Genomic DNA, 26416 nt, shown 5'->3' with positions numbered 1-26416 from the left:
TTGGCACTCATACCACATCTTCTTATATCTATATAATTTTTCATTTATATGTGATTTGGTTGAACAATAATGAGTATTTACATTTGTTTTTAGTTTATAAACTACGCTGTAGCGAAAGAAGGCTGTACATTTCATTGAAGAAATGTATTAGAACATATGGTGGAGTTGAGCCTTGCTTTCCTAGATTGTATGGACGTGGATTGATAGGAAAACGCCATAAATATAACAGATATGGTCACGGATTTGGTCTAGGTGTAAAATTTGTGAGAAAAGGAATTATCTATAAAAACTTTTGTGAGTAAATATGAATTTAACTTTGCCGACTAGTAAACGTCGTAAAACATCTTTGTATATATTTCTATCTACTTTTTATTCTCATATGTGGTGCCGGAATTGTTTGTAAAAAATCTTCAAAAATCTTCTTTGTTAATATCTTGTTTACATGGAGTATGTTAAATGCAATTAACCCTGTCAAATTGAATCTTAGATATCATAAATGCAAAGAAATAATTGTTAGATTAGAACATTTGTAAAATGTATTACAACATGTTCCTTTCGTGGTTTGGATTTTCCTTTGACATTTTGTTTTAATTCTCGCATGCCTATGTTACAGAATTATTTTGTTTTTTTTAGATCTTAAGTATCACGTTGTGCGAAAGACTTTCATAAAGTATATGACGGTATGTGTGAACAGTAACGGACGCACAAGTAAATGTATTAACAAATTACAAAGGAGAGGGCTACTTGGAACTGCACATTCATATAGAAAACAACACGTAATTAGTCATAATTGTAAGTGGAACATAACATTTAAATTACTAATATACCTGTTCTTTACTGTTTGTTTTGTATTAGTCGGGTTGTTGTGTTTTAAAGGTACTAGCATATAAGAATGAATTGTGACAAACTACTTTTTGATTAACTTTTATAGCATGCTGAAACCGGAAATCAATGTTGGTAAGCTGGCAAATTCAACATAATGACATTGACATAATAGCAATCGCAATGGATACTTACTGCTGTCCTCTTTTCCAAACTACGGAAAATCATTCTAGTTTTTATATTTATGTTCTTACTGCATACTAGTTCATATACAAATATAACATAAACAGAGGCTAACAGACCTGTTAAATTGAGTTTTGTGAAGTGTTTTCCATTTTCGAGTAGAAGGAGAGAAAAGTTAACTCTGCCTTTTTAATGCACACTTATAATACTTTTTTTTCCTTGTTCGTAATTGGAATGAGCTGAGTTCAGTTTATATTCAAACAAATAATCTTGGTAAATAAATTTACAGATGGAGGTCATTTTTACAATATGCAAATAATATCATGAGACAGCCATTTATTGTTACGTCAGTATTAGTTTTATGGACAGCCAACCAAATGTTTAACATAAGAATTTTGATACAAATCATTCCAACATGCTTTTGCGATTTGCTTTTATTGCCTTTCAATTCAATTTAGCGACAACCGTGTTGGCAGCTCTACTGTGCGATGATTTTTCTTGATCTTTTATTTTTATGACAAATTGTTTAGATAAGTAAGAGGTAAGTTTAGATACAAGGAAACTGGTTATGCTCAATCATCTTTTGTGCAGACTAAGTCAACCTATCAAACCTATATTTCGTAATCTATTATCTGTCCTTGTTTCTCAGTATCTTTTCTTTCATGAGCTATTTGTTAACTGGTATTTGATTGTTTTTTTATTTGTGGTATTTATTTTTATCAAAAGAAACGAAATCAATAAATAAAGTCTTGTTTGAAGTTAGTTGCCTTATTTCAATGATTAATATTGTATTTAGAATGTCTTCTTTGGGGCTTCAATTCAACAATTAACCCATAATTATTTGAATATAACATATTACCAATAATACTTCAGTTGCATCACAACAACAGCTTTTGCATCTAAACTCTGCATCCACAAGACCAGATGGTTTGCATCATAATGCAGGCTATAGACACATCCATGCTATTAAAGTAGACAAACGGACTTTTCAAAGATACCGAAAGCTTGGTGTTCGGTTAGTGGGACAGGGAATACTGTTTAACGGATATTGTAAGTAGACACAATATAAAAAAATAGGTTTTTTATCAATGGTACATGTAAGTGCAAAACTCAATGATTTTTATTATGAATGCAAATGCAATGATGTGAACTTTCATTCTTGTAATTCTTGTAACGTAATTGTACAGCATATGCCAGAATCAATCTCTCATAATAGATAATTGTCGAAGAAATCAAATTAATAATACGAGTAGCATGAAATTCTGAATGAATTATATCTTTTTGAATGGCGAAAATTTAACAAATTGAGAGAAAAAATCACGATGGAAATAAATTTATTAACATTGCATTCACGTTGCTGTCTGAGCACTATTTACGTTTGGACTATCAGTTCCCATAGGTATCATCAAGTCAGTAGTACTGACATGATTCATAACAAACCATTCTAAAATTGTCCGTTTATAAATTTATAAATTATTTAGAAACTAAGGTTTCAACTCCCTCATGCAAAGTTGACCTTATATGGATTAAGCTATTAAATCAGGTCTGTTTGTGTCATATCCTCAAATGTTTCGCTTTTTATACATACTTTGCTTTCAAATATTCGGCATTGAGCGTTCCTGATGAAGGTAAATTCAGAAAAGCGCTTCGGACGCATGAAATTTATAAACTCTTGGTTTACCTTTTATTATCAATTTCGTTTTTTTTTACCTTTTCATGAAGGGGAAAGTATTCGAAAATCGTTCTCTCTTCAAACACGAAATGCACCATGTTCATGCATATTTTTTTTTTTTTTTTTTGTTAAAGAAGACGATAATTCCTTGCCATTTTGTTTTGACAGTTTACAGAATACGTGTAGACTATACTATAGTTTATAGAACCCTTCGTTCATGTATGAGAAGTCATGGTGGAGTTCATGCTTGTCTTCCTGTCTTGTACAAGAAATCATTCATCGGTTCACGTCATCGGTTCATGAAATACGGAAGAGGGTATGGACTTGGGATAAAGTTTGTCAGGAGAGGGATAGTTTATAAAAAACATTGTGAGTTTTTTTTATTTTTTAAACAGGAATTTAAAACTAGCATTGACTGTTGATAGTAATAATGCAATTAAATATCAAATTTTTTTTTGCATGACAATAGGGTTATTGCGCATATAATTTTCGGAACTAATTTTAAATATATTTCATTTAAAAACATTACGATTGAGTCAGAACAAAATATTATTTGATAAATAAATGAAAAATGGAACGGATTACAGATTGGATATGAACTGTACAAACACTTTGTCAATAAATATCCACATAATACGATATAAAACAAAATTTATTTGACCAAAAAAAAAAATTTAAAACAAAATGTACTTAAATACCCTGTCACCTCCGATCTGTGTTTTTGTTAGATGTTTTTTTTTCTGCTTTGTACCGATCTGATGAGTTAAGCACTTTTCAACGGATTTGTATAGCTTGTTCTCGTGTTGTGCTGTGACACCACTGTCCCAGGCTAGAGGGGGGTTGAACACTCACAAAAAATGTATAACCTCACCACATTCTTCATGTGCCTGTCCCAAGTCAGGAGCCTGCAGTTCAGTGGTTGTCGTTAGTTCATGTCTGTCATATTTGTTTTTCGTAAATTGTTTTGTTATAAATAAGGCCGTTAGTTTTCTAAATTGAATTGTATCATATTTTTCATGTCGTTGTCTTTTATAGCCGTCTTTCCAGTATTGGTTTTTCTCATTGTTGAGGGCCGTACAGTTGCCTATATTGCTTACATCCACTTCATTTGAACTTTTGTGAATAGTTGTCTCATTGGCAATCCTACCACATCTCCTTATTTTTATATTAAGAAATAATTGCTTACAACAAAAAGAACTTTTAACATACAGCGAGGCAACATTAAATGTTTACATTTTTCACTTAAACACTTTTTTGTAAATGACCTCCTCAACCAGTGTTTCAAGCACTACTTATGTACATGTTAAATTTCTCCTAATACATGATAATTAAATTTTCAGTTTACAAGTTCATGATACGGCGAAGACGATTCATTCGTTATATGACCACATGTATCAACAGCTATCATCATACTGATGTTTGTTTAAATCAGTTACACAAACAGAGGATAATAGGGCATGCTGTAACATGGAGAGGGAAACATATGTTTCAAAAGGGTATGTTCAAAGAACAGTAAATAATGACGTATATAAATCGGATAATTTATTTATGAAATTGGAAATTTAAAATGTGCCTACATTAATTCCAAAAAATGATAGTTATAAAAATCCCCGAAAGTTATAATATTTTTTCTCTCCCGGATTGAAAATATTTAAAAGAAAGTATTGTTAGAATCAGCGATATTGCTTACTGTAATGAAACGCTTAAGTCAGTCATATACAACGGAAGACGTTAGGTGTTGGAAATCATAAACCAAATACCCGGTTTTGTACTCTAGTGCTGAGATATTTAATTGCTTATCGTCTTTTTTGTTTAAACATTGATCTTGAGTCATTCAATCAAAAATGGAGGAAAATGATAATTTTCTGTGAATTATAAGTGAACATTTGTCAATATTTTCGCACACATTTTATTTGTATTATATTATTTGAATTGCATGAAAAAGGGTTGGAATTTTCACAATTTGTACATTCAATTCCTTATTGTAATTAGTTGCAGACTATGCAGTCTGGACTAAAAATTCAAAATCTTTATTTTAATAGTATCTTTCCAGATTTTCTCACTTGTTATCATCTTTGGGGTTATTTTCATTTTGATTGTTATTTTTGGTAAACTATTTTCCCGGAAAACCTTATTAAATTGAAACGCCACAAAAATTTTATTTTATATTTTCGGAAATTAAAGGAGGTTAGAATTTCGAATCAATGTAAATGCTCCATAAAACACAAGATAGTCAAGTTTAGCATTTAGAAGTCAAATTACTGTAATCAAATATAGACTGGCGCAAAAATATATGAAAACATTACATTTGTACTTACCATGAGTGTTTGTGCTGCTCAATCTTAGTTTTTTTTTATGTTTTGAAGACAGTTGTTTTTCATAGCTTTTCGTTTTTTTGTATCGGCTGCCTAAATTTTCAAATGTTTCATTTTTCACATCACCGATATATTGTAGTTGCATCACACCAACTTGTTATACACCGAAGCTCTTCCAATTATGGGCACGTTCATGGTATCAAAGTAGACAAGCGCATTTTCCGAATGTATAGAAAGCTTGGAGTTCAGCTAGTAGGACAAGGAATTACTTACCATGGATACTGTAAGTTAACTCATCTCTGGGTTTTTAAAAACTTTTCATTGATATCAGAAGCATCATATGTAATTTATTTTTTTGACGTTTTGCCATGAAAAGAAAATTTAATTATTATTCTTTATTCCTTATAATTTGTCAAAATTTACATCAAATATTATGGATCTTCAATATATAATTTCAAATCAATCAGTGTTGTAAGTAATATCGAATTCATCAATATTTTATAATCTATGTAGCCACTATATGTATATTGATGTATATTTATATGTAAATGTATGTATATATCTATTTCCTCTATATGATTGGTTTTGAATTCTTATGTGAGTATTTTTGTTTTGACAGTTTTCAGATTCAGTATGGACTACAGCGTATTTTATAAGATTCTCCGGTCATGTATTAGAACACACGGCGGCATACGTAGCTGTTTTCAATACCTGCACAAAAAGGAACTAATAGGCAGGCGACATCGCTTCCATAAATATAACCGTGGGTATGGCCTTGGGATAAAATTTGTCAGGAGAGGGATAGTTTATCAAAAACATTGTAAGTGTTTTGGAACAGAACATTATACATATATCAACTAATGGACAGTTGTTATATTTCAATGGTATTTGATTTGATTTGCCTACTTGGTGTTGTCTGTCTTTTTATATGTATTTCCCGCGATTTGACATAGTTTTATATATATTTTTTTCGTTTGAACTATTTGACCTAGCATGTAGGTTTTGTTGTAGTTAGTGCATAAATGTGACACGTGATTAACAGCATATAACTATTCAAAATTACATTTCATTTCAACATATGACAATTAAAACATAAAATATAAATAGCATTATCAATTTTAAAACTTAAAGAATGTTAACAGCATGTATCGAATGTACTTTGAAGTAGATGAGGATCAGTAATAATAGAGCTGCTCGTTTGCGTTGAGGTTTTTAAAATGCATAAAGGAGCATCACTAGAAATTAATTGTCGAAGTAATCATCTATTGAAATAACATAGTTGCCATTAATGTGATCACTACACCGCTTGTTATCATAAAATATCATTGTATATTGCAAAACTCAAAATAGTTGATTTCAATTAAGGGAATTGTTACCAGAGTGCAAGACAAGAGTACAATAAATAGTTATGTTAAAAAAAATCTTGTTTGTTAAATTTAATATGATACTGTTAAACAAAATGCAGCACTATACGATAATGATGTTTTATAATTTCTACTACTAAAATAAGTTATTTCACTTTTAGTCTACAAATTCCTTATACGACGAAGACAATTCGTTTGTTATATGACCACGTGCATCCACAGCTATCATGAAACAGGTGTTTGTTTAAACCAGTTACGCAAGCAGGGTATAATAGAGCATGCTGTTACATGGAGAGGGAAACATTTTCTTCAAAGAGGTATGTTCATATGACAGTAAGTAACGGCGTATATATAATACAATAATTTATTTGTGAATTGGAAATTTAAAATGTACTAAAATTAATTAAAATATCATCAAATTAAAAGGTTTATAAAAAACAACAAAGTAATTATATTTTTTCTCGACCGCTGTTAAAATATTGAAAACAGTATTGTTAGAATCAATGACGTTATTCTAGGTTTATTTTCTATTTATGCAAATATTTTATTTTTGTTTTTTTGTTTTATTTTTGTTGGTTTTTTTTTTTGCTTTTTATTGCTTTAGTTTTGCTTGCTCTCTATGCTTTTTTGCCTGATTGTCTGCGATATATGGACACACACATATACATGTAAATGCTAATTCTGCTTTATATATATATATTCATTTTCCAATCTGCTGTGTTGAAATGTTTGCCTTTATAATTTATTTATATGTTTATTTTCTGCTGCTTATATACTTATTTATAATTTTGCTCTTGCTAGTTATTTAGTATTATTCTGAACTGCTGTGCTTAATGCTATTGCTATATGTTTTACTTTAACTCATCAGATACAGACTGACACAAATGAGTTGAAGTTAGAATATGTAAAGTATAGACCACTTTTAAAGTGATGTTTATTCCAAATTTCAGAATGAGATGCTTGTTTGAAATTATCTTTTCTTGTTGTGTTTATGGTACATGTACACTAAGATGAAGTGACCATACTATAATAAGTTTTGCACAATCTCTGCTGAAACTAACTCATTAATATGATATGCATACACACACTCATGATGTGCAGTCTGTGTTCGATTGGTAGATAGTTTTGTTAGTTTTTATGATATATTGATCATGCATTAATTTGATTTACATTGTGATGCAAAAGTATTGCTTTTTATCAAGAGTGATACTACATTTGAAGTCGGTCAGTGTTCTTAATTTTTTGCAATTGCATGTCTCTCAAGTACGCATTGTTCTTTTAAACGAGAAATATTAACGTTTACATAAATCTTATATATTTACAGCTACATCTCATAAAGAATATTGATATTTGATCGTATCAGAGATATAATGAGTATAAAACATCTCTGCCTTCTTAAATAGACAAAGGATCATATAAATTTGTAAATTTGACATGGGAGTTTTTAATACATATATACAAAGGACAAACATACAAATTCCAATATCTACATGTAGTAAATTGAACAACTCTGACAGTCTTGAAATAGTGTACATAAAAGGCTTATTTATATTATATATAGTTCATTTAACTAAAAATGTTTTTCAAAAAGAATGAACGTGTTAGACAGACAACATCTTATAATAAAAATATTGACAAATCTGACTGGATCAGATTTGAAGGCAAAACAATGGACATTTGTATACTTGTGCTTCTTGTGTGATCTTTTTTTTTTTTGCCATAACCACATAGAATGGAAAAAATGTCTTTGTGTGTTGGAAAGAATGTCAGTAAGGAAATTAACTGTATTATGAAATTATAGGAATGAAATAATCTTTCAAAATATGTACATAACATGAACTATACATTTATTCACTGTTGGGTTTGCTCAAATTAAATTTCCATCTGAATCCAATGTATTTATTAAATTTCTTCCGAGTCATCTCCCTTAGACCATTTAGAGTGAATATCATACACAACAACAGTGAATGTCTCAGAGTGCAGATTTAATATTTGATTTTAGTGTTGGACTTTGTCTTGCTATTGTATTTTATGTTTACATATATATGCATTTATTGTAAATTACAAATATGTCTTAAGGTGTCACAGATCTTGAAAAATTATACAGTTTTAAAGGAAAAGAATTCTAAAAGTCCCTTGATTTCACAAATATCATGGTATATTCATGTATACTCACTCATCATTAGAGTTATAAATATTGATAAAGCTAAACACATGCATGAAGGGTGATATTCTTAAAATAATTTCTTATAATTGTCAAGGTCTTTATACAAAGGAGAAACGGAGAGATGTTTTGAATTATTTGAAGTCAAAGAATTTTAATATCTACTGTCTTCAGGACACACATTTTACAGAACAAGACGAATTAAACATTAAAAATCAGTGGAAGGAAGAAAGCCTTTTCAATTCATTTACATCCAATCAGAGAGGCGTGCCCATCTTTTTTAATGAAAACTTTGATCTTCAAATTCACAAAGTTAAAAAAGATGAGGGTGGAAACCTTCTTGGATTGGATATTACAATTGAAGAACAAAGAATTACCTTAGTTAATATTTATGGGCCAAATGTAGACACTCCTTGATTTATCAAAAGGCGGCAGACATCATTGAAGAATTTGATAACCAATCTTGTATTCTTTGTGGTGATTTTAACCTTATTCAAAGTTTTAATCTTGACACTCATAATTATGTTAATATCAACAACCCAAAGTCTAGAGAAAAAGTATTACAGCTAATGGAAGACTTTAATCTAGTTTAGCCATTTAGAGAATTATACCCCAATGTGAAAAGATTTACTTGGAGGAAAAAAAAACCCTTTAAACAATCTCGTTTAGACTTTTTTTCTGATTTCTGATAATATTTTTCACTTTGTTAGTGATGTTAAAATTGATAATAGTTATAGGTCTGATCATTCACCAGTGATCTTTTCTTTCAAGATTAATGAATTTATAAAAGGCAGAGGCCTTTGGAAGTGTAATAATTCCCTTCTTCATGATACTGACTATGTTAAAGAGATAAAAAAAACTCATAAGTACAGTAAAAGAACAATATGCCATCAAGATATATAGAGATGAAAATTTACAAAATATTGACAACTATGAAATTGAATTTACTGTTGATGACCAGTTATTTTTCGAAACTTTACTCACAGAAATACGCGGTAAAACTATTTCATACGCCTCTTATAAAAAAAAAAGGAGGATATAAAAATTGAAAATGAGATTATTTTAAAATTAAACAGAAGAAAATCTTGAAGAGATTGATCAGAAAAAGCAGAACTTAAAATGTATAGACAAAAGAAGGTTCAGGGACAATATGTTAGGTCAAGAAGTCAGTGGATTGAAGAAGGAGAAAAACCTACCAATTTTTTTTAAATCTAGAGACTAGGAATTATATTAATAAGACTATTCAAAAACTTACTTTAGAAAATGGTGTTATAGTGAAAGAACAAAAAGAAATCTTAAATCAGACAAGGGTGTTTTATGAGAAACTTTATAAAAAAAAAGATTGTTTGAAAAGGGTTGACTTAACACGGGACAATTGTTATAATGATATACCGAAGCTTAGCGAGGATGAAAAGCAGTTATTGGAGGGAAAGATTAGTTTTTTCTGAATTAACTGCAGCATTAAAGAGAATGAAAAATAACAAGAGTCCGGGATCTGATGGTTACACGGCAGAATTTTTTTAATTTTTTTGGATTGATATTGGTAAATTTGTCCTTAGATCTATAAATTTTGGATATGGGAAGGGCCAAATGTCTGTCACCCAGAGGCAGGGAGTGATTACATGTATTCCAAAAGATGGTAAACCAAAACAATTTCTTAAAAATTGGAGACCTATTACTCTTCTAAATTCTACATATAAATTGGCATCAAGCTGTATAGCAGAGAAAATAAAATCTGTTTTGTCAAAATTAATAAGTTCTGATCAAACTGGTTTTGTTCCAGGAAGATATATAGGCGAAAATTGTCGATTAATATATGATATTCTACATTTTACTGAAGAAAATAATATCCCAGGAATTCTCTTGCTGATTGATTTTGAGAAGGCATTCGATTCCATTTCTTGGTCCTTTTTTTATGATACATTAAGATATTTTAATTTTGGTGAATCAGTTATATCCTGGGTTAAAACCTTCTATAACAATATAACAGCTGCAGTGACACAAAACTGTTTTCTGTCAGAATTCTTCACTGTAGAGAGAGGCTGTAGACAGGGAGATCCTTTATCCCCTTATATTTTCTTGCTATGTGCAGAAATATTAGGCATTTTGGTAAGAAATAGTAAGGAGATAAAGGGTATTTCTAAAGATGATACAGAATTTGTACTTTCTCAATATGCAGATGATACATCATTGATATTAGATGGTTCGCCAGAATTGCTCGATGCATCTCCTCGTGTTCTCCAATTGTATGCTGAAATCTCGGGACTTAAGATTAATACAGAAAAAACAAGTGTTATTTGGATAGGTAGCAAAAAACATAGCCAGGATCAAATTTGTGTAAAGTTGGGATTGAAATGGGGCTCCAGTACATTTAAGCTCCTTGGAATTACTTTTTCAGTCGACCTAGATAGAATGATTAATTTAAATTATAGGCCAGTTTTAGATAATATAGACCACACTTTGAAAAAATGGTCAAAACAGTATCTCACCCCCTTTGGAAAGATTACCACTTTAAAAACTTTGGTCATATCCAAATTAAATCATCTGTTTCTATCTATCCCTAGTCCAGATGAGAATATGTTATGTAATTTTACAAATAAAATGTATGCTTTTATCTGGGATAATAAACCTGATAAGGTCAAGCGAGATCTTTTATGTCAAGATTATTATATGGGTGGTTTTAAAATGCTAAATTTAAAAGCATTTATACAGGGACTGAAACTTACATGGGTAAGACGGATGTATAATTCGAATTCAAAGTGGGTGAGATTAGTCTCTATTGTGGAGCAAATAAATTTTAGTGAACTAAGTTATATTGGGCCTATTAAAAGGTCATCAAATAAATTTTGGCAAGAGGTTTTTGATGCTTGGAAAACCCTTAATCAAATTAGAAAACCAAGATGTATTGATGAAATTCTATCTTATTCTTTATGGGAGGTAGAAACATTAAAATTGGTGGTTCAAGAGTCTACTATAAAAACTGGGCAAACGCTGGAATTTTGACAGTGCATGATTTGTTAGATTATCAGGGCAAAGTTATGTCATTTCAAAATTTCCAACAATTATATCAATTTAGGCCAAATATATTACATTATTATGGAATAGCACACTCGCTTAATGAGTGGTTAAACACAATCAATATTGAAGTAAAGGGGAAAAAAATTCAAGCAATACTACCTTTTAACATAAGTATCTTCTTTGGATCAAAAAAAGGTTCAAAGGACATGTACAAAATATTGAATGAGAAATGTATTACTTTTGCTGCAAAGGAAAAATGGGAGAACCATCTTAATATGACTGGTATTAACTGGAAAAAAATACACACTTCGTGTACAAAATATACTAGAAGCACTAAGTTTTGCTGGTTCCAATATAGAATTATACATAGAATTTTAGGAACTAATTCACTACTTTACAAGATGAAAATAAATAGTAGCAACATATGTACATTTTGCAAAGAAGGACAAGAGACCATAGAACATGTATTTTGGAGCTGTCCGATGGTCGCCAGTCTCTGGCATGCACTAAACATCTGGATTTTTCAAATGACAAATATTGAACTGCCTTTGAATATAATGATTATTCTATTTGGTATCTACGAAAATGTTAAATTGAATTTTGTTAAAAATAAGATTATTCTGCATTCAAAATACTATATTTACCGAACAAAATTACAAGAAGTTTTGCCAAATTTAAATGCTTTAAAAAACTTTTTAAAGGAACACTTGAACTTAGAAAAATACATTTCTTTTAAAAACCTCTCTGTAGATGAATATAACAAATACTGGAGTCCCTGGGCCCCTATTATAGAATAAATAATAAATGTCGAATTTTGATTGAAACACCACTAATAGATATTGCAAAAACAAATAAGATTCCAATGTTATAAGAAAATTATTTATTTTCAGCCAATTGTTGCACCATCATATATTCAATTGTTGTTTAATTATTTAATACTTCCTTTGTGTGAATATGTCATTTTATATACCTTTGTTCATACATATTGTGCTAGTCTATTTGTTACAATAAAGAAAATTCATTATAAAAAAAAAGAATCAGTGACGTTACTATTTGTAACCTCAAATTACAAGTCAGTCATAAAAACGGAAGATGTTATGTGTTGGAAATCCTAGAGATAGTACCTGGAACTTGTACTCCGTGCAGCAATATTTGGCAGTATATTGTTTGCTTTATTAAAACGTCGATCTTAAATGGTTGAGCCACTCAATCAAAATTTGGGAAAATGATAAAATTGATAAAATAAACTGAACATGTGTCAATATGTTCACACACGTTTTATGTAAATTATATCATTTGAACTGCATGAACACAGTTTTTAATATTGACAACTTGATCTTTTTCGATCGAAATTCAATTCCTTTTGTAAGTAGTGACAGACTCCGCAATTAGGTCCAATAGTTGAAACCTTTGATCCATGGATATCTTCTCAGATTTTCTCACTTGTTATCATCTTTGGAGTTAATTTCATTTTTGATATTTTGTTTTTTCTTTGTACCGTTTTTGGTGGAAAAAGTGCTCAATCTTTTAATTTTGTCATACTTTGTTGACAGCTGTTTGTTTGTTCGTTTTTTGTATCTTCCGTCCATTTTTTTTTTCAAAAATGAGACAAAAAGTAATCAACTTATCTAAAATCGCAAATGTATCTTATCTCAAGCTAATTTTTCACTTCACCAATATATTTTAGTTGCAACAAAACACCTTGTTTTACATCGAAGGTCTTCCAATTATGGGCACGTTCATGGTATCAAAGTAGACAAGCGTATTTTCCGAATGTATAGAAAGCTTGGAGTTCAGCTAGTAGGACAAGGAATTACTTACCATGGATACTGTAAGTTAACACACCTCTGGGTTTTTAAAATATTTTCTTTGATATCAGAAGCATCATATGTAATTTCACTTTCTGACATTTGCCATGGAAAGAAAATTTATTTATTATTTTTTCCTTTTAATTTGTCACAATTTACATCAAATATTAGGAATCTTCAATATATAATTAAAATCAATCAGTTCTGTTATTTATATCAAATTCATCAATTTTTATAATCTATGTAGCCACTTTATGTACATGTATATTGATGTATATTTTTGTGTAAATGTATGTATATATCTATTTCCTCTATATGATTGGTTTTGAATTCTTGTGTGAGGATTTTTGTTTTGACAGTTTTCAGATTCAGTATGGACTACAGCGTATTTTATAAGATTCTCCGGTCATGTATTAGAACACATGGTGGCATACGTAGCTGTTTTCAAAACCTGCACAAAAAGGAACTAATAGGCAGGCGACATCGCTTCCAAAAATATAACCGTGGGTATGGCCTTGGGATAAAATTTGTCAGGAGAGGGATAGTTTATCAAAAACATTGTAAGTGTTTTGGAACAGAACATTATACATGATTAACTAATGGTCAGTTATTAAATTTCAATAGTATTTGATTTGATTTGCCTAATTGGCGTTGTCTGTCTTTTTATATGTATTTCCTGCGATTTGACATAGTGTTATAAATATATTTTTCGATTGAACTATTTGACTGAGCATGTAGGTTTTGTTGTGGTCTGTGCATAAATGTAACACGTGATTAACAGCATATAGCTATTCACAATTACATTTCATTTCAACATATGACAATTAAAACATAAAATACAAATAGCATTATCAATTTTGAAACTGAAGGAATGTTAACAGCATGTATCGAATGTACTTTGAAGTAGATGAGGATCAGTAATAATAGAGCTGCTCGTTTGCGTTGAGGTTTTTAACATGCATTAAGGGGCATTACTGAAGATAAATTAAATGTCGAAGTAAGCATCTGTTTAAATAACATAGTTGCCATTAATGTGATCACTACACCGCTTGTTATCATAAAATATCATTGAATATTGCAAAACTCAAAATAGTTGCATTCAATTAAGGGAGTTGTTACCAGCGGGCAAGACAAGAGTACAATAAATAGTTATGTTAAAAAAAACTTAATTTTTAAATCTAATATATTACTGTTAAACAAAATGCAGCACTATACGATAATGATGTTTTATAATTTCTACTACTAAAATAAGTTATTTCACTTTTAGTCTACAAATTCCGTATACGACGAAGACAATTCGTTTGTTATATGACCACGTGCATCCACAGCTATCATGAAACAGGCGTTTGTTTAAACCAGTTACGCAAGCAGGGTATAATAGAGCATGCTGTTACATGGAGAGGGAAACATTTTCTTCAAAGAGGTATGTTCAGATGACAATAAGTAACGGCGTATATATAATACAATAATTTATTTGTGAATTGAAAATTTAAAATGTACTTAAATTAATTAAAATATCAAATTTAAAGGTTTATAAAAAAAAAACAAAAAAAATATATTTTTTCTCGACCGCTGTTTAAATATTGAAAACAGTATTGTTAGAATCAATGACGTTACTATTTGTAACCTCAAACTACAAGTCAGTCATAAAAACGGGAGATTTAAGGCGTTGGAAATCTTAGAGATAGTATCCGAAACTTGTACTCCGTGCAGCAATATTTGGCAGTATATTGATTCCTTTATTAAATCGTCGATCTTAAATGGTTGAGCCACTCAATCAAAATTTGGGGAAATGATAAAATTTGATAAAATAAACTGAACATGTGTCAATATGTTCACACACGTTTTATGTAAATTACATCATTTGAACTGCATGAACACAGTTTTTAATATTGACAACTTGATCTTTTTCTATCGCAATTCAATTCCTTTTGTAAGTAGTGACAGACTCCGCAATTAGGTCTGATAGTTGAAACCTTTGATCCATGGATATCGTCTCATATTTTCTCACTTGTTATCATCTTTGGAGCTAATTTTATTTTTGATATTTTGTTTTTTTCTTTGTACCGTTTTTGGTGGAATACGTGTTGCTCAATCTTTTGATTTTGTTATACTTTGTTGACAGCAGTTTGTATGTTCGTTTTTTTGTATCTTCCGTCCAATTTTTCAAATAGAGACAAAAAGTAATTAACTTATCTAAACTTTCAAATGTATCTTATCTTTAGCTAATTTTTCACTTTACCAATATATTTTAGTTGCAACAAAACACCTTGTTTTACATCGAAGGTCTTCCAATTATGGGCACGTTCATGGTATCAAAGTAGACAAGCGTATTTTCCGAATGTATAGAAAGCTTGGAGTCCATCTAGTAGGACAAGGAATTACTTACCACGGATACTGTAAGTTAACACATCTCTGTGTTTTTAAAATATTTTCTTTGATATCAGAAGCATTTTTATGTGATTTCGCTTTCAGACGTTTGCCATGAAAAGAAAATTTATTTATTATTCTTTATTCCTTTTAATTTGTCAAAATTTACATCAAATATTAGGAATCTTCAGTATATAATTTCAAATCAATCAGTGTTGTAAGTAATGTCAAATTCATCGATCTTTTAAAATCTATATAGCAACTATATGTATATTGATGTATATTTATATTTATATGCAAATGTATGTGTATATCTATTTCCTCTATATGATTGGTTTTGAATTATTGTGTGAGGACTTTTGTTTTGACAGTTTTCAGATTAAGTATGGACTACAGCGTATTTTATAAGACTCTTCGTTCGTGTATTAGGACACACGGCGGCATACGTAGCTGTCTTCAATACCTGCAGAAAAGGGAACTAATAGGCAGACGACATCGGTTCCAAAAATATAACCGTGGGTATGGCCTTGGGATAAAATTTGTCAGGAGAGGGATAGTTTATCAAAAACATTGTAAGTGTTTTGGAACAGAACTTTTAATATGGATTACTGTTGGTCAGTTGTTATACACGAGATTTTCAGAATTTAACCTTCTACTATAAAATTTCGTTTTAACATATGGCAGTTAAAACGATAAATACAAACAGCATAATAAAACTTACAACTTAAAATGTATTAGTAATTAAGAACGAATGAAATGTACCAAGTATACCTTTGATGAAGACCAATGAGGATCAGTAATAATAAAGCTGTTCGTTTGCGTTGGCAATTCAAAATTACTTCAAGGACTTTTTTGACCAAAAAATACACAGATTTTCACTTAAAATATTATTGTGTAATGTAAGCGTCAAAGAAGATGACTATAAGTGAATTGAGGGAATGGTTAGTGAGAACAAGACTAGAGTAAGAGTAAACAGTTAGGTTTAAAAATAAAACACTTCTTTGATACAATCAACATCTTATTGACAAACAGAATGCATGTTATATTATTGCTAGTACTAAAATATCTTATTTTGATTTTTAGTCTACAAATTCCTGATACGACGCAGACAATTCGTTCGTTATATGACCACATGCATCCACAGCTATCATCGTGCTGACGTTTGTTTAACCCAGTTACACAAACAGAGGTTAATAGGGAGTGGAAAACACATACTTCATAGGGGTATGTTCACAAAACAACTCGGAAGTGTACATAAGAAAGGACATTAATCTAAATGAACCTTATCAAATGGCTTTCATCTTTAACTTATTGTTATTTTTGGAAAACAACATGACCATCATTCAAAAATAACATTAGATTATGATATTTAGATGAGAAATGATTTAATTTTGAACACATTCATGACATTAAATTATTTTCTAACTGTTCTGAACTTGGTCATAATATTAAACTATCTTCCAACTATTTAGAAAACTTTGTTTATGTTGAAAACAAACTTGTTGATTGCTTATATGTAGTATTTGTATTTTCGAAAGGGTTTTGTATTCATTGTTTTTTTTATCTTCGGACTTTAAGATTTTGTTAATTAAACTTAAGAACAGTGCAGAAAATTGTTATCCAAACGTTTTTGTTTTTAATATACAGTTTTTGGTTCTTAAAATTTTCATTTTATTGTGTAGGTCAGTTGAAAAAATATGGACACCACAGACATTTCTCTAGCCATCAACTAGTATTAAAAGACCTCAAACGATTTAAACACAAGTACGGTATAGAAATATTTAAACACAGCGTTATTTCTCGTCGTTTAAATAGACATTTGCATACAACAAGCCATAAAAGAAGGAAACATTTAAAGATGATTCAGAAAAGGATTTTACGCGAACAAATACGTCATCATACACATAAGCATGCTCATCTGTCTGCATTGGGACATGGACGCCATCATATAGCTATCCACGGACACAATTATCAAACACACGGACATGTGAGCAGACAGATGATAGAAAGTCATTCTGATCTTACAATAGCTGGACATTACTTCAAAAGGTTCCACAAACTTGGTGTTAGATTAATAGGACGTGGAATTGTTTATCATAAAAATTGTGAGTTCCACCAAAAAAAAAAGTTTAAATTGTAAATCATTTCCAAGACAGACAATAACAGCAATGTCGCAATTAGTAACAGTTGTACGATGTGCTATCTTAAAGATAATTGGAAAATACGGGATCTTTTATTTAAAGATGCACAAACTAAATAAGATAACAAAATAATAAAGATATACAAGTCTGTGTTGTTCTGCAATACTACAGATATGACTCATCTACGACTCGCCTAATGTTAACATTATTAAAAAAATATCAAGTAATCATGTTTCGTAGTAGAAATAAGTTAATTACGCATGCCTCGGTCGTTATCACACCTGTTCTTTAACACCTTGATACACTTTGGTGTACTTCCCGAAGTAAAAACTGAAATCAAAAAGAAAGGAGAAACCAAGAGATACTCGTAAACGTAAGTTGCACAACTATAGGTAGCGTCATTTTGAAAGGACAGATATTTAATAGCATTCAATACACTAAACAGAGAGCAGGATACCAGGCTTATAATGTCTTTTACCAGACGCTCTTGTTTCGTCTAAAATAGACTGTGGCACTCGAATAAAGAAGATTGAAAGGTCAAAACACCATGAAATTGAAGATCATTGCGCGCTAAACATTCCCCCAAATTGTCCTAAATACAGCTTATGCAATCTTTTCGAGAAAGTAGAAAAATTAATCACGGAAATTGGTTCCTATTTCAGTATAATGATTATAACCGGTACAAAGACATCCTGATATAGTGGGGTTGTCTTGTTCTATCTAAAGTCCTGATGTATTTGAGATTTTAATTATCAATTTGATTAGGGACTTTCCGTTTTGAATTTTCGTTGTAGTGTGAATTTTTGTTATTTTACTTTTTACCAAATTTATTAACCAAAGTTGAAGGTAGATTTGTTGATCCGTGAATTTTCAATACGACATGAAACTAAACAAATCTCAAATGCTAAAAATCATTATACAAGAATAGGTCTATAAATTAAATCATTTAAATGAATCATGTGCTATTCACTCAAATATGTAAAAACATTACCAAAAAAACGTATAATACTAATTTCCGTGGGTCAACAAGAATAGATTTAATCTGGTACATGTATGTACGAGAACTTTTAAGTATCAATATATATTTTCCTTGTTGAAGATCAAAATTCAATGTAACAACTTATTTGGACAAATTTATAATTTGAAATAACAAGTTCAAGGCAGATGAAACTATAACTTGATAGTAAAATGTATAGGGAGAAAATATTTCAATTTTTGCATTAAAAAATATTGTTTTTTTTAAACCTGTGTTGAATCTTCTAAAAAGAGAGGTAATATGGTCAAATACAGTTTTCATTCTCCCAAAGAAGTCGTTAGTTATGTCTAAAAAACCATTCGATTAAACTTCGAACATAATGGATAAGTTTTTGTAGCGATTTCATGTAGTTAAGACACGTTCAGTTTGATATTTAGAAATAATATCAGTGTTCTTATGAATCAATTATAAAACAAACACATACTTGTTCGTCGAAAACTTTGCACATAAAATTAAACTTATTTTTAGAAATTTGAAAAGTAAGGATAATAATGTCAATATTAATATGAATATGATAATGTTAAATTCTTATAATAAAAATCCAAATTGATAACCGCTCTTTTTTTCTATAGCATAATAATACTTCAATGCTGAATCAGGCTTGAAAGAGAGAGGAGAAAGATACCAAATAGACATTCTAGCTCATAGGTCGAAAATAAATTGACAACGCCATAGATAAAAAAGAAAAAGACAAACATCAGTACACAAAACACAACATAGAAAACTAAAGAATGCGCAAATTGTAAATTGAGTTATGTTGCATTGTATTAACATGTATTTACTGTTTCACTGTTTCACTACAATTATGAGATGTTTTTTTTTTTCATAATCAGTGATTTTATATATTTTGTGTGAACATCTCATGACTTTATTATTATAAAATTATCTGCTTACTGTAATAAGCAACAAAAATGATGCAGTTGATGATTTTTGTTTTCTACAAAAGATGGACTTTACTAGTGTGTCCTTCTTCTATGTTGACTTTACACAAATAAAGAATTCTGAGTATACTGGAAGCTGTTATCTAATTCTATATTGATATGAGGTCAGGTTACATAAGTACATGACTAATTATTATGAATAACCTTTTGTAGTTTATAAACTACGATGTACCGAAAGACGACTTTACATTTCAATGAAGAAATGTATAAGAACATTTGGTGGAGTTGGGGCTTGCTTTCCTAGACTGTATGGACGTGGATTGCTAGGCAAACGACACAGATATAAAAGATATGGTCGCGGGTTTGGTCTAGGTGTAAAATTTGTAAGAAAAGGAATTGTCTATGAAAACTATTGTAAGTATTAACAAATAAACACTATTATACTAGTATTCTTGATTCATTCTTGATTCACTGATATACGTGGGATACTAATTTTTTCGTATTTCGGTGGTTTTGCTGAACAATGAATTTAGATATTGAACATAATATATATTTCCCATAGGTTTGGATTTAGAATTTCTCAAATAACAAATAAATGTAGCCACAAAAATTGATTCCCCTAAGATAAATGAATTTACGAAAATTGTTTCACACTACGTATTATGAACCCGCAATATTTCACTGACTTTGACATTTGACAATATCTTTGTTTTTATATTTGTCTACTCTTTATCTTTATATTTTCTGTCGTAATTCTTTAATAAAAATTTTTAAATAACTACTGTTTCGATTAACCATAATGCTTTTAATTAATTCCTGTTTGTGAATATTCTGTATACTAGACCAAATGTAAAATACATATCACGCTCCAAAATAAGAAACTGAAAATCTGCATGGAAAGATTTCGATTTGAATATACAATAAAAAAAATATTGAAGTACAGTGACCTGTCATGGTCAGCATAGTTTTGCCTTTAGGTCTTTGTTAGATAGTGTCGCATTGGCAATCATACAGCATCTGCTTATATATTTTTATAATAAGTGTTAACTCTGATATAATATACGGACACTGCATTTGTGCTTCCCATTGATATGCTCGTACGATTTTGAATTTCATTAATCATACATGGAAAGCAGTATTTGTTAGATATAAACGAATTATGAGAATTTATTTTTTTTGTAATTATATTACAATAAAGACAATGCTTTTTTCCTTCCCATTGATATTTTCATTTATATGTATGCAATAAAAACATATTTCATATCCAGATCTTAAGTATCATGTTGTGAGAAAGACTTTCATTAAGTATATGACGGTATGTGTGAACAGTAAAGGAAGGACTAGCAAATGTATAGATAAATTACAGGGCAAAGGACTTCTTGGATCTGCACATTCATTTGAAGTACACCAAACAATCAGTCATAATTGTAAGTGAATAAAGTAATGATGGTTTAGTCCCTGAAATAACTTTTAGTGTTCAAAAGTTTGAAAATTATTGAATTTTAAAAGATAGTTACGATTCATAATAACAAATAGAAACAAAAGTGATTAACCAATACAAGGGAAAATAAAATACATAAAATAAACAACCAACATGTTTTTGATAATGGACAATATTCAAATTCACGTGCCATTTACAAATAACGAGATACTCCAATTGGTCATTGACAAAGTTGACAATCATTTTTAGACAATGACAATAATTAAAATGTGTTATTGCTTTTATTTATAGTTTTTTTTAATACACAAAAAACTCCTCAAAGTTATTCGTCATGTCAATTAAAATGACAAATGAGTGATAGTCTTGCTGGTAGGTATATTATGCAATGGCTTAAGTGGTATGGTTTTTTTCATGTTTAAATAGGTGATTGAGGGTTTAAGATATCAGTAAACATGGTGTAACCAACATTATTAAGGCCTGACCTAGTCATGCTGTTTTGAATGTGTGTTATTCTTTTTTATTTTTGTCTTTATTTCTTTTCATGATTTTTTTCATTGGCGAGTTCTATACATTAAATTTATAAAGTAAAATTTCTCTATATCATTTTCGTACATTTAAAATGGTTTTCGTTTTGTCTTCATGTCTCCCTGTTTCGCTTAACATTATGATAATACATTAATTATATTTTAGCTGCAACAAAACATCAGTTTGTGCATCATAATTCAGGCTTTGTACATATCCATAATATTAAAGTAGACAAGCGGATTTTTAGACGATATCGGAAACTTGGTGTTCGATTAGTTGGACAAGGCATTCTTTTTAAAGGATATTGTAAGTAAAAACTCACTAACTAACTTATAAAAAAGATGGGACATGATTGCCAATAATATGATTAATCATGAAAGTGGTCGTATTTTGCATAAAGATCGCCTTCTTTTCCAGTATCTCATAATAGATGATAGTCGAAATATAAAAATAAAAAGATGTGGTATAATTGCCGATGATACAACTCTCCACCAGAGTCAAATGACATAGAATTAAAACAACTATAGGTTACCGTACGGTCTTTGACAATGAACAAAACCCATACCGAATAGAAAGTATACACATCAAAGATACCAGGCTTATGAACAAGTATGATAGAATGGCCTTTAGTTCCTCAATTGAATTGTTTCATATTTTTCATGTCGGGGCCTTTTATAGCCGAACATAGGGTATGGGTTTTTCTCATTATTGAAGGCCGTATGGTTGCCTATAATTGCTTACATCCACTTCATTTGAACTTTGGTGGATAGTTGTCTCATTGGCAATCATACCAAATCTCCTTATTTTTATATCTAATCTAGAACGAACTCATCAGCGGCGCTTGCATTACGATTCTGATTAAATAAAGTATGAATTAATCAAAACATGTATCATCATAACAAAGGATCAAGAAAATATATAAAATGATAAATATTCGGTGTTCTTTTATTTATCCTGTAGACAAGACATAATCAATCGATACCCCAAGGAAGGATTCATAATTCATATATATATAAATCATTGTAATCAACGTTATTCAGGGAATCAACTTATTATTGGAGATATTTATATTTTTGATAATGATGCAAACATTCTAAAACTTGTTTATGCCATTTGTATTTTGCAAGTTTACAGAATACGTGTGGACTACACTACAGTTTATGAGACACTCTGGTCATGCATGAGAAAACACGATGGAGTTGGTGCTTGTCTTCGGATCCTCTATAAGAAAGCATTGATTGGGTCACAACACCGGTTCACAAAATATGGCAAAGGTTATGGACTCGGGATAAAGTTTGTAAGGAGAGGAATAGTTTATAAAGAACATTGTGAGTTTTTTTTCACAAAGAAGTTGAAACTAGTGTTGATTAATGATTACTATTGACTTTAAATTTGCCAAAAGACAAACAACAGTACACAACATGCAGAAACACAACATAGAAAACCAAAGACAGAGCAATACGAACCCCACTAAAAACCGGGGGATGGTTAATGATCTGCTTGGTGTTATCTGACGTAAAGCGAGCAATTGAGGGATAGTTGAAAATAATTTGTACAATAGAGAACATTCATTTTTTTAAAACTTTATAAGTGAACAGAAATACTAGTACCGCACACCACTCAATTCACTGCCAATGCTATCTGTAATTGATACTTGTTTCTCTTTGGTCTGATTGTCCTCTATATATATATTGGTAGGAATAGGGATTTGACCCCTGTTTTCTCAAAGGCATTTGAAGAGTTTCAACTATCATTATCGTTTGTAGTTTGTTTTCTTGTCTTTGCACAAATTGCGCAAACGCTTTTTTTTCTTTAATCAAACTTACCTCACAAAAAATCACTTTGATAACATTACAATGAGTCATTATTGTAAAGACAAATTAATGAGAAACGGGACGTCAATGTCTTGTCACTAAAAATCAGCATTAAGTTCAGGTAAAAAATGTACTTCACAAAACAGATTTAGAAAAGTCAAAATTTTTTCTCGACTGCTTTTAACTAAAGAATATAAACCTTGAACTAGTTCCATAACATAGATAAAAACATTTCACGCATGGCAAGACAAACCATTTTAATGGAAGGAATCATTTTTGGATAAAAACAGTAACTTAATGGTCAACCTGTATTCATTCATTATTACTGTATATTTTCATATTCCTTTAAATCACAATCTTCTGTTTTCAGTTTACAAGTTCCTGAAACGACGACGACGATTCATTCGTTATATGACGACTTGCATACACAGCTATCATCATACTGATTTGTGTTTAAATCAGCTGCAAAAACAGGATATTTTGAGGCATGCTGTTACATGGAGAGACAAACATATGCTTCCAAAGGGTAATGTTCAGAAGACAATAAGTAATATCATATAGTATACTAAAACTTGAAGTCGACAATCCTTTTCAATAAATCCCAAAGCAATTCTATAAAAATAATGAATATAAAATCATTAATGATACGTACATTTGTAAGGAAAATCAGTACATTACAAGTACTCATAAAGCGTTTTATATCCGTACCCATCGCCAAAGCAACCAACAATGTGGTAGGTGTATATCGTAAATACTACATAGAAGTTCTTGAAAATGATTTATAAAGTATTCAACTTTCGAGGTCGTTTGTTCCACGTAGAAGCAAATAGAAGCTTACTTTTCTAATTACCACGTTTCAACTGAATGTCTCATCTCAGCATATGAAGATAAACTTAACTATAAAAAAACAGAAAAAGGCATCGTGCAAACCAAATTTATAAAATGTTATTTTCATGTTCTAGCACTGAATCGACACCGCTGAAGATATACTGATGCCTCTGATGGTATCTCATCCTCAGAAGGCAGCGGTTGATACTGACATGATTTATAACATCTCTTTCTTAAATTCTCCGTTGATGAATTTAGAAATCATTACTAAGATTCCGACACCCGCAGACAAAATTGGCCTTAAGTGAAAAGAATTTGGCTATTTTCTTTTGATCGTTTTAGGTCATCTTGCTTCACATGTACTTGCAAGAGGTTAAACATTCTTTGTTTTTTTTTTCCGGAGGACAGTTAAAACAGATTAAAGCTGTGGACGAACCAAATTTGTAAAGGTTTATTTTCATTCTGTTATATTCCTATTGTAGCAGTTATGCTCTTAAAAAACAGTCATGAATTGTTGGGCTCGGTACTTTGTGTCTCTTGTCTTTTTTGTAAACAGATGCCGAATAAACCAAACGGAGAAAAATTAATTTCGAAAGGTGACTGCAAAAACCGTGGCACAAAAAGACAAACTCCAGTCTACAAAACAAGCATAAAAAACTAAAGACTGATCAACACGAATATAACATAAAACTGGAGGAGATATCAGGTGCATCGGAAGAATAAGAAGATCCTGCTCGACATGTGACACCCATTTTGGTATTCGAATACAATAAGTAGAAAAGTTTTATCAAGTATTTACGCATCACGCAATAATGTGCTGTTAAATCCCTATGGGGGCTGACCACTCACAAACATGTTTATATAGAATAGACATCTGGAAGTCACCATTATTTTCGAATAAACCACTGTCAGAATAATATGGAAAGCGTTCAATTGCCACATATCGAATAAGGGGAATTCATTTTATCCAGGGTAAGTTTATTTTAGTAATTAAACTTTTAAATGTTCTGTTCTTGAACCTAGTTCTATCATGATAATATTTGCTCTTTAAATGTTTTAGTTACATCAGAACACCTTGTTTTACACCGAAGCTCTTCCGAGTATGGGCATATTCATAATATTAAAGTGGACAAACGTATATTCCGACTCTACAGAAAACTTGGAGTTCGTCTAGTGGGACAAGGAATTCTTTACCATAAATACTGTAAGTCAAATAATTCCTGGATGTTTTAAACAATTCACTTTTTGAAATATTGTCAAGAAAATATTTTTTTTTTTCATTTTCTTCTATCATAGTAAATTTTTTGAAGATTGATATTGAATAGACGAAATCTTTGATATCATAAAAATAATGTTGAAGAATAGAACTCTTTAAATTATTATCTATCAAGGTTGTAAATTCGTAGTTTATCGAAATTTCTTTAAATTTTTTTTTTTGTGTATTGACGTATATAATTTCATTTTGCTTGTTTATAAATGATTGTTTCTGTTTTTACAGTTTACAAAATCCGTGTTGATTACAAAGTATTTTACAAGACAATTCGGTCATGTATTAGGGCAAATGGTGGCATACGTAACTGTCTTCCAAACCTGTACAAAATACAATTACTAGGTAGACGACACCGCTTCAAAAAGTTTGGCCTTGGATATGGCCTTGGGATAAAATTTGTCAGGAGAGGGATAGTTCACAGAAAACATTGTGAGTAACTAATTGATACTGGAAGGTTTTAGTCAATGTCAACTGCAAACAGCTAACTAAACTAAAGGATTCTAAATGAACAGTTTCAATAATTGAAAAGGTCTCAAACCTTGCTTGTTTCAGGTCAAACATACACCAATTGCAGAAATTAGACGTATCTAAATTGAAAACATCGTTATTTGGACGACCAATATATTACGCTTGGAAGAATTTAAAGTAAATGAAAACAAATCTTTGGACATTATTCTTCTGAATTCATCAATAAAAGTCCTAAAAACCTACCCGAAGCATAATCTGTAATGTTGATTTTGGGCATTCAGGAGTTTAAATCATTT

The 26416-nt window shown here is 30.4% G+C and overlaps 2 protein-coding genes across 3 annotated transcripts in view; both read left to right on the top strand.

The window, feature by feature from the left end:
* Positions 1 to 17377, top strand: part of LOC127737065 (uncharacterized) — a 23451-nt gene extending 6074 nt beyond the window's left edge. The window contains exons 3-11 of the mRNA XM_052247598.1: positions 94 to 294; positions 634 to 792; positions 1879 to 2055; positions 2846 to 3046; positions 4018 to 4173; positions 5132 to 5275; positions 5612 to 5812; positions 16800 to 16940; positions 17364 to 17377. Coding sequence (XP_052103558.1) covers positions 94 to 294; positions 634 to 792; positions 1879 to 2055; positions 2846 to 3046; positions 4018 to 4173; positions 5132 to 5275; positions 5612 to 5812; positions 16800 to 16940; positions 17364 to 17377 — 1394 coding nt within the window. The remainder of the gene's footprint in view (positions 1 to 93; positions 295 to 633; positions 793 to 1878; positions 2056 to 2845; positions 3047 to 4017; positions 4174 to 5131; positions 5276 to 5611; positions 5813 to 16799; positions 16941 to 17363) is intronic.
* LOC127738464 (uncharacterized) overlaps positions 16920 to 26416 on the top strand; it is a 21752-nt gene continuing 12255 nt past the window's right edge. For both annotated transcript variants that reach the window (XM_052249719.1, XM_052249720.1), the window contains exons 1-9: positions 16920 to 16940; positions 17399 to 17821; positions 19988 to 20188; positions 21043 to 21201; positions 21906 to 22046; positions 22868 to 23068; positions 23925 to 24080; positions 25443 to 25586; positions 25881 to 26081. In XM_052249719.1, coding sequence (XP_052105679.1) covers positions 17575 to 17821; positions 19988 to 20188; positions 21043 to 21201; positions 21906 to 22046; positions 22868 to 23068; positions 23925 to 24080; positions 25443 to 25586; positions 25881 to 26081 — 1450 coding nt within the window. In that variant the 5' untranslated portion in view covers positions 16920 to 16940; positions 17399 to 17574. The remainder of the gene's footprint in view (positions 16941 to 17398; positions 17822 to 19987; positions 20189 to 21042; positions 21202 to 21905; positions 22047 to 22867; positions 23069 to 23924; positions 24081 to 25442; positions 25587 to 25880; positions 26082 to 26416) is intronic.

Source organism: Mytilus californianus, unplaced genomic scaffold (assembly GCF_021869535.1).
Source record: "Mytilus californianus isolate M0D057914Y unplaced genomic scaffold, xbMytCali1.0.p SCAF_4, whole genome shotgun sequence".
Lineage (NCBI taxonomy): Eukaryota > Metazoa > Mollusca > Bivalvia > Mytilida > Mytilidae > Mytilus > Mytilus californianus.
The sequence above is the reverse complement of the archived record's forward strand: the minus strand, read 5'-3'. Positions and strand labels throughout refer to the sequence as shown.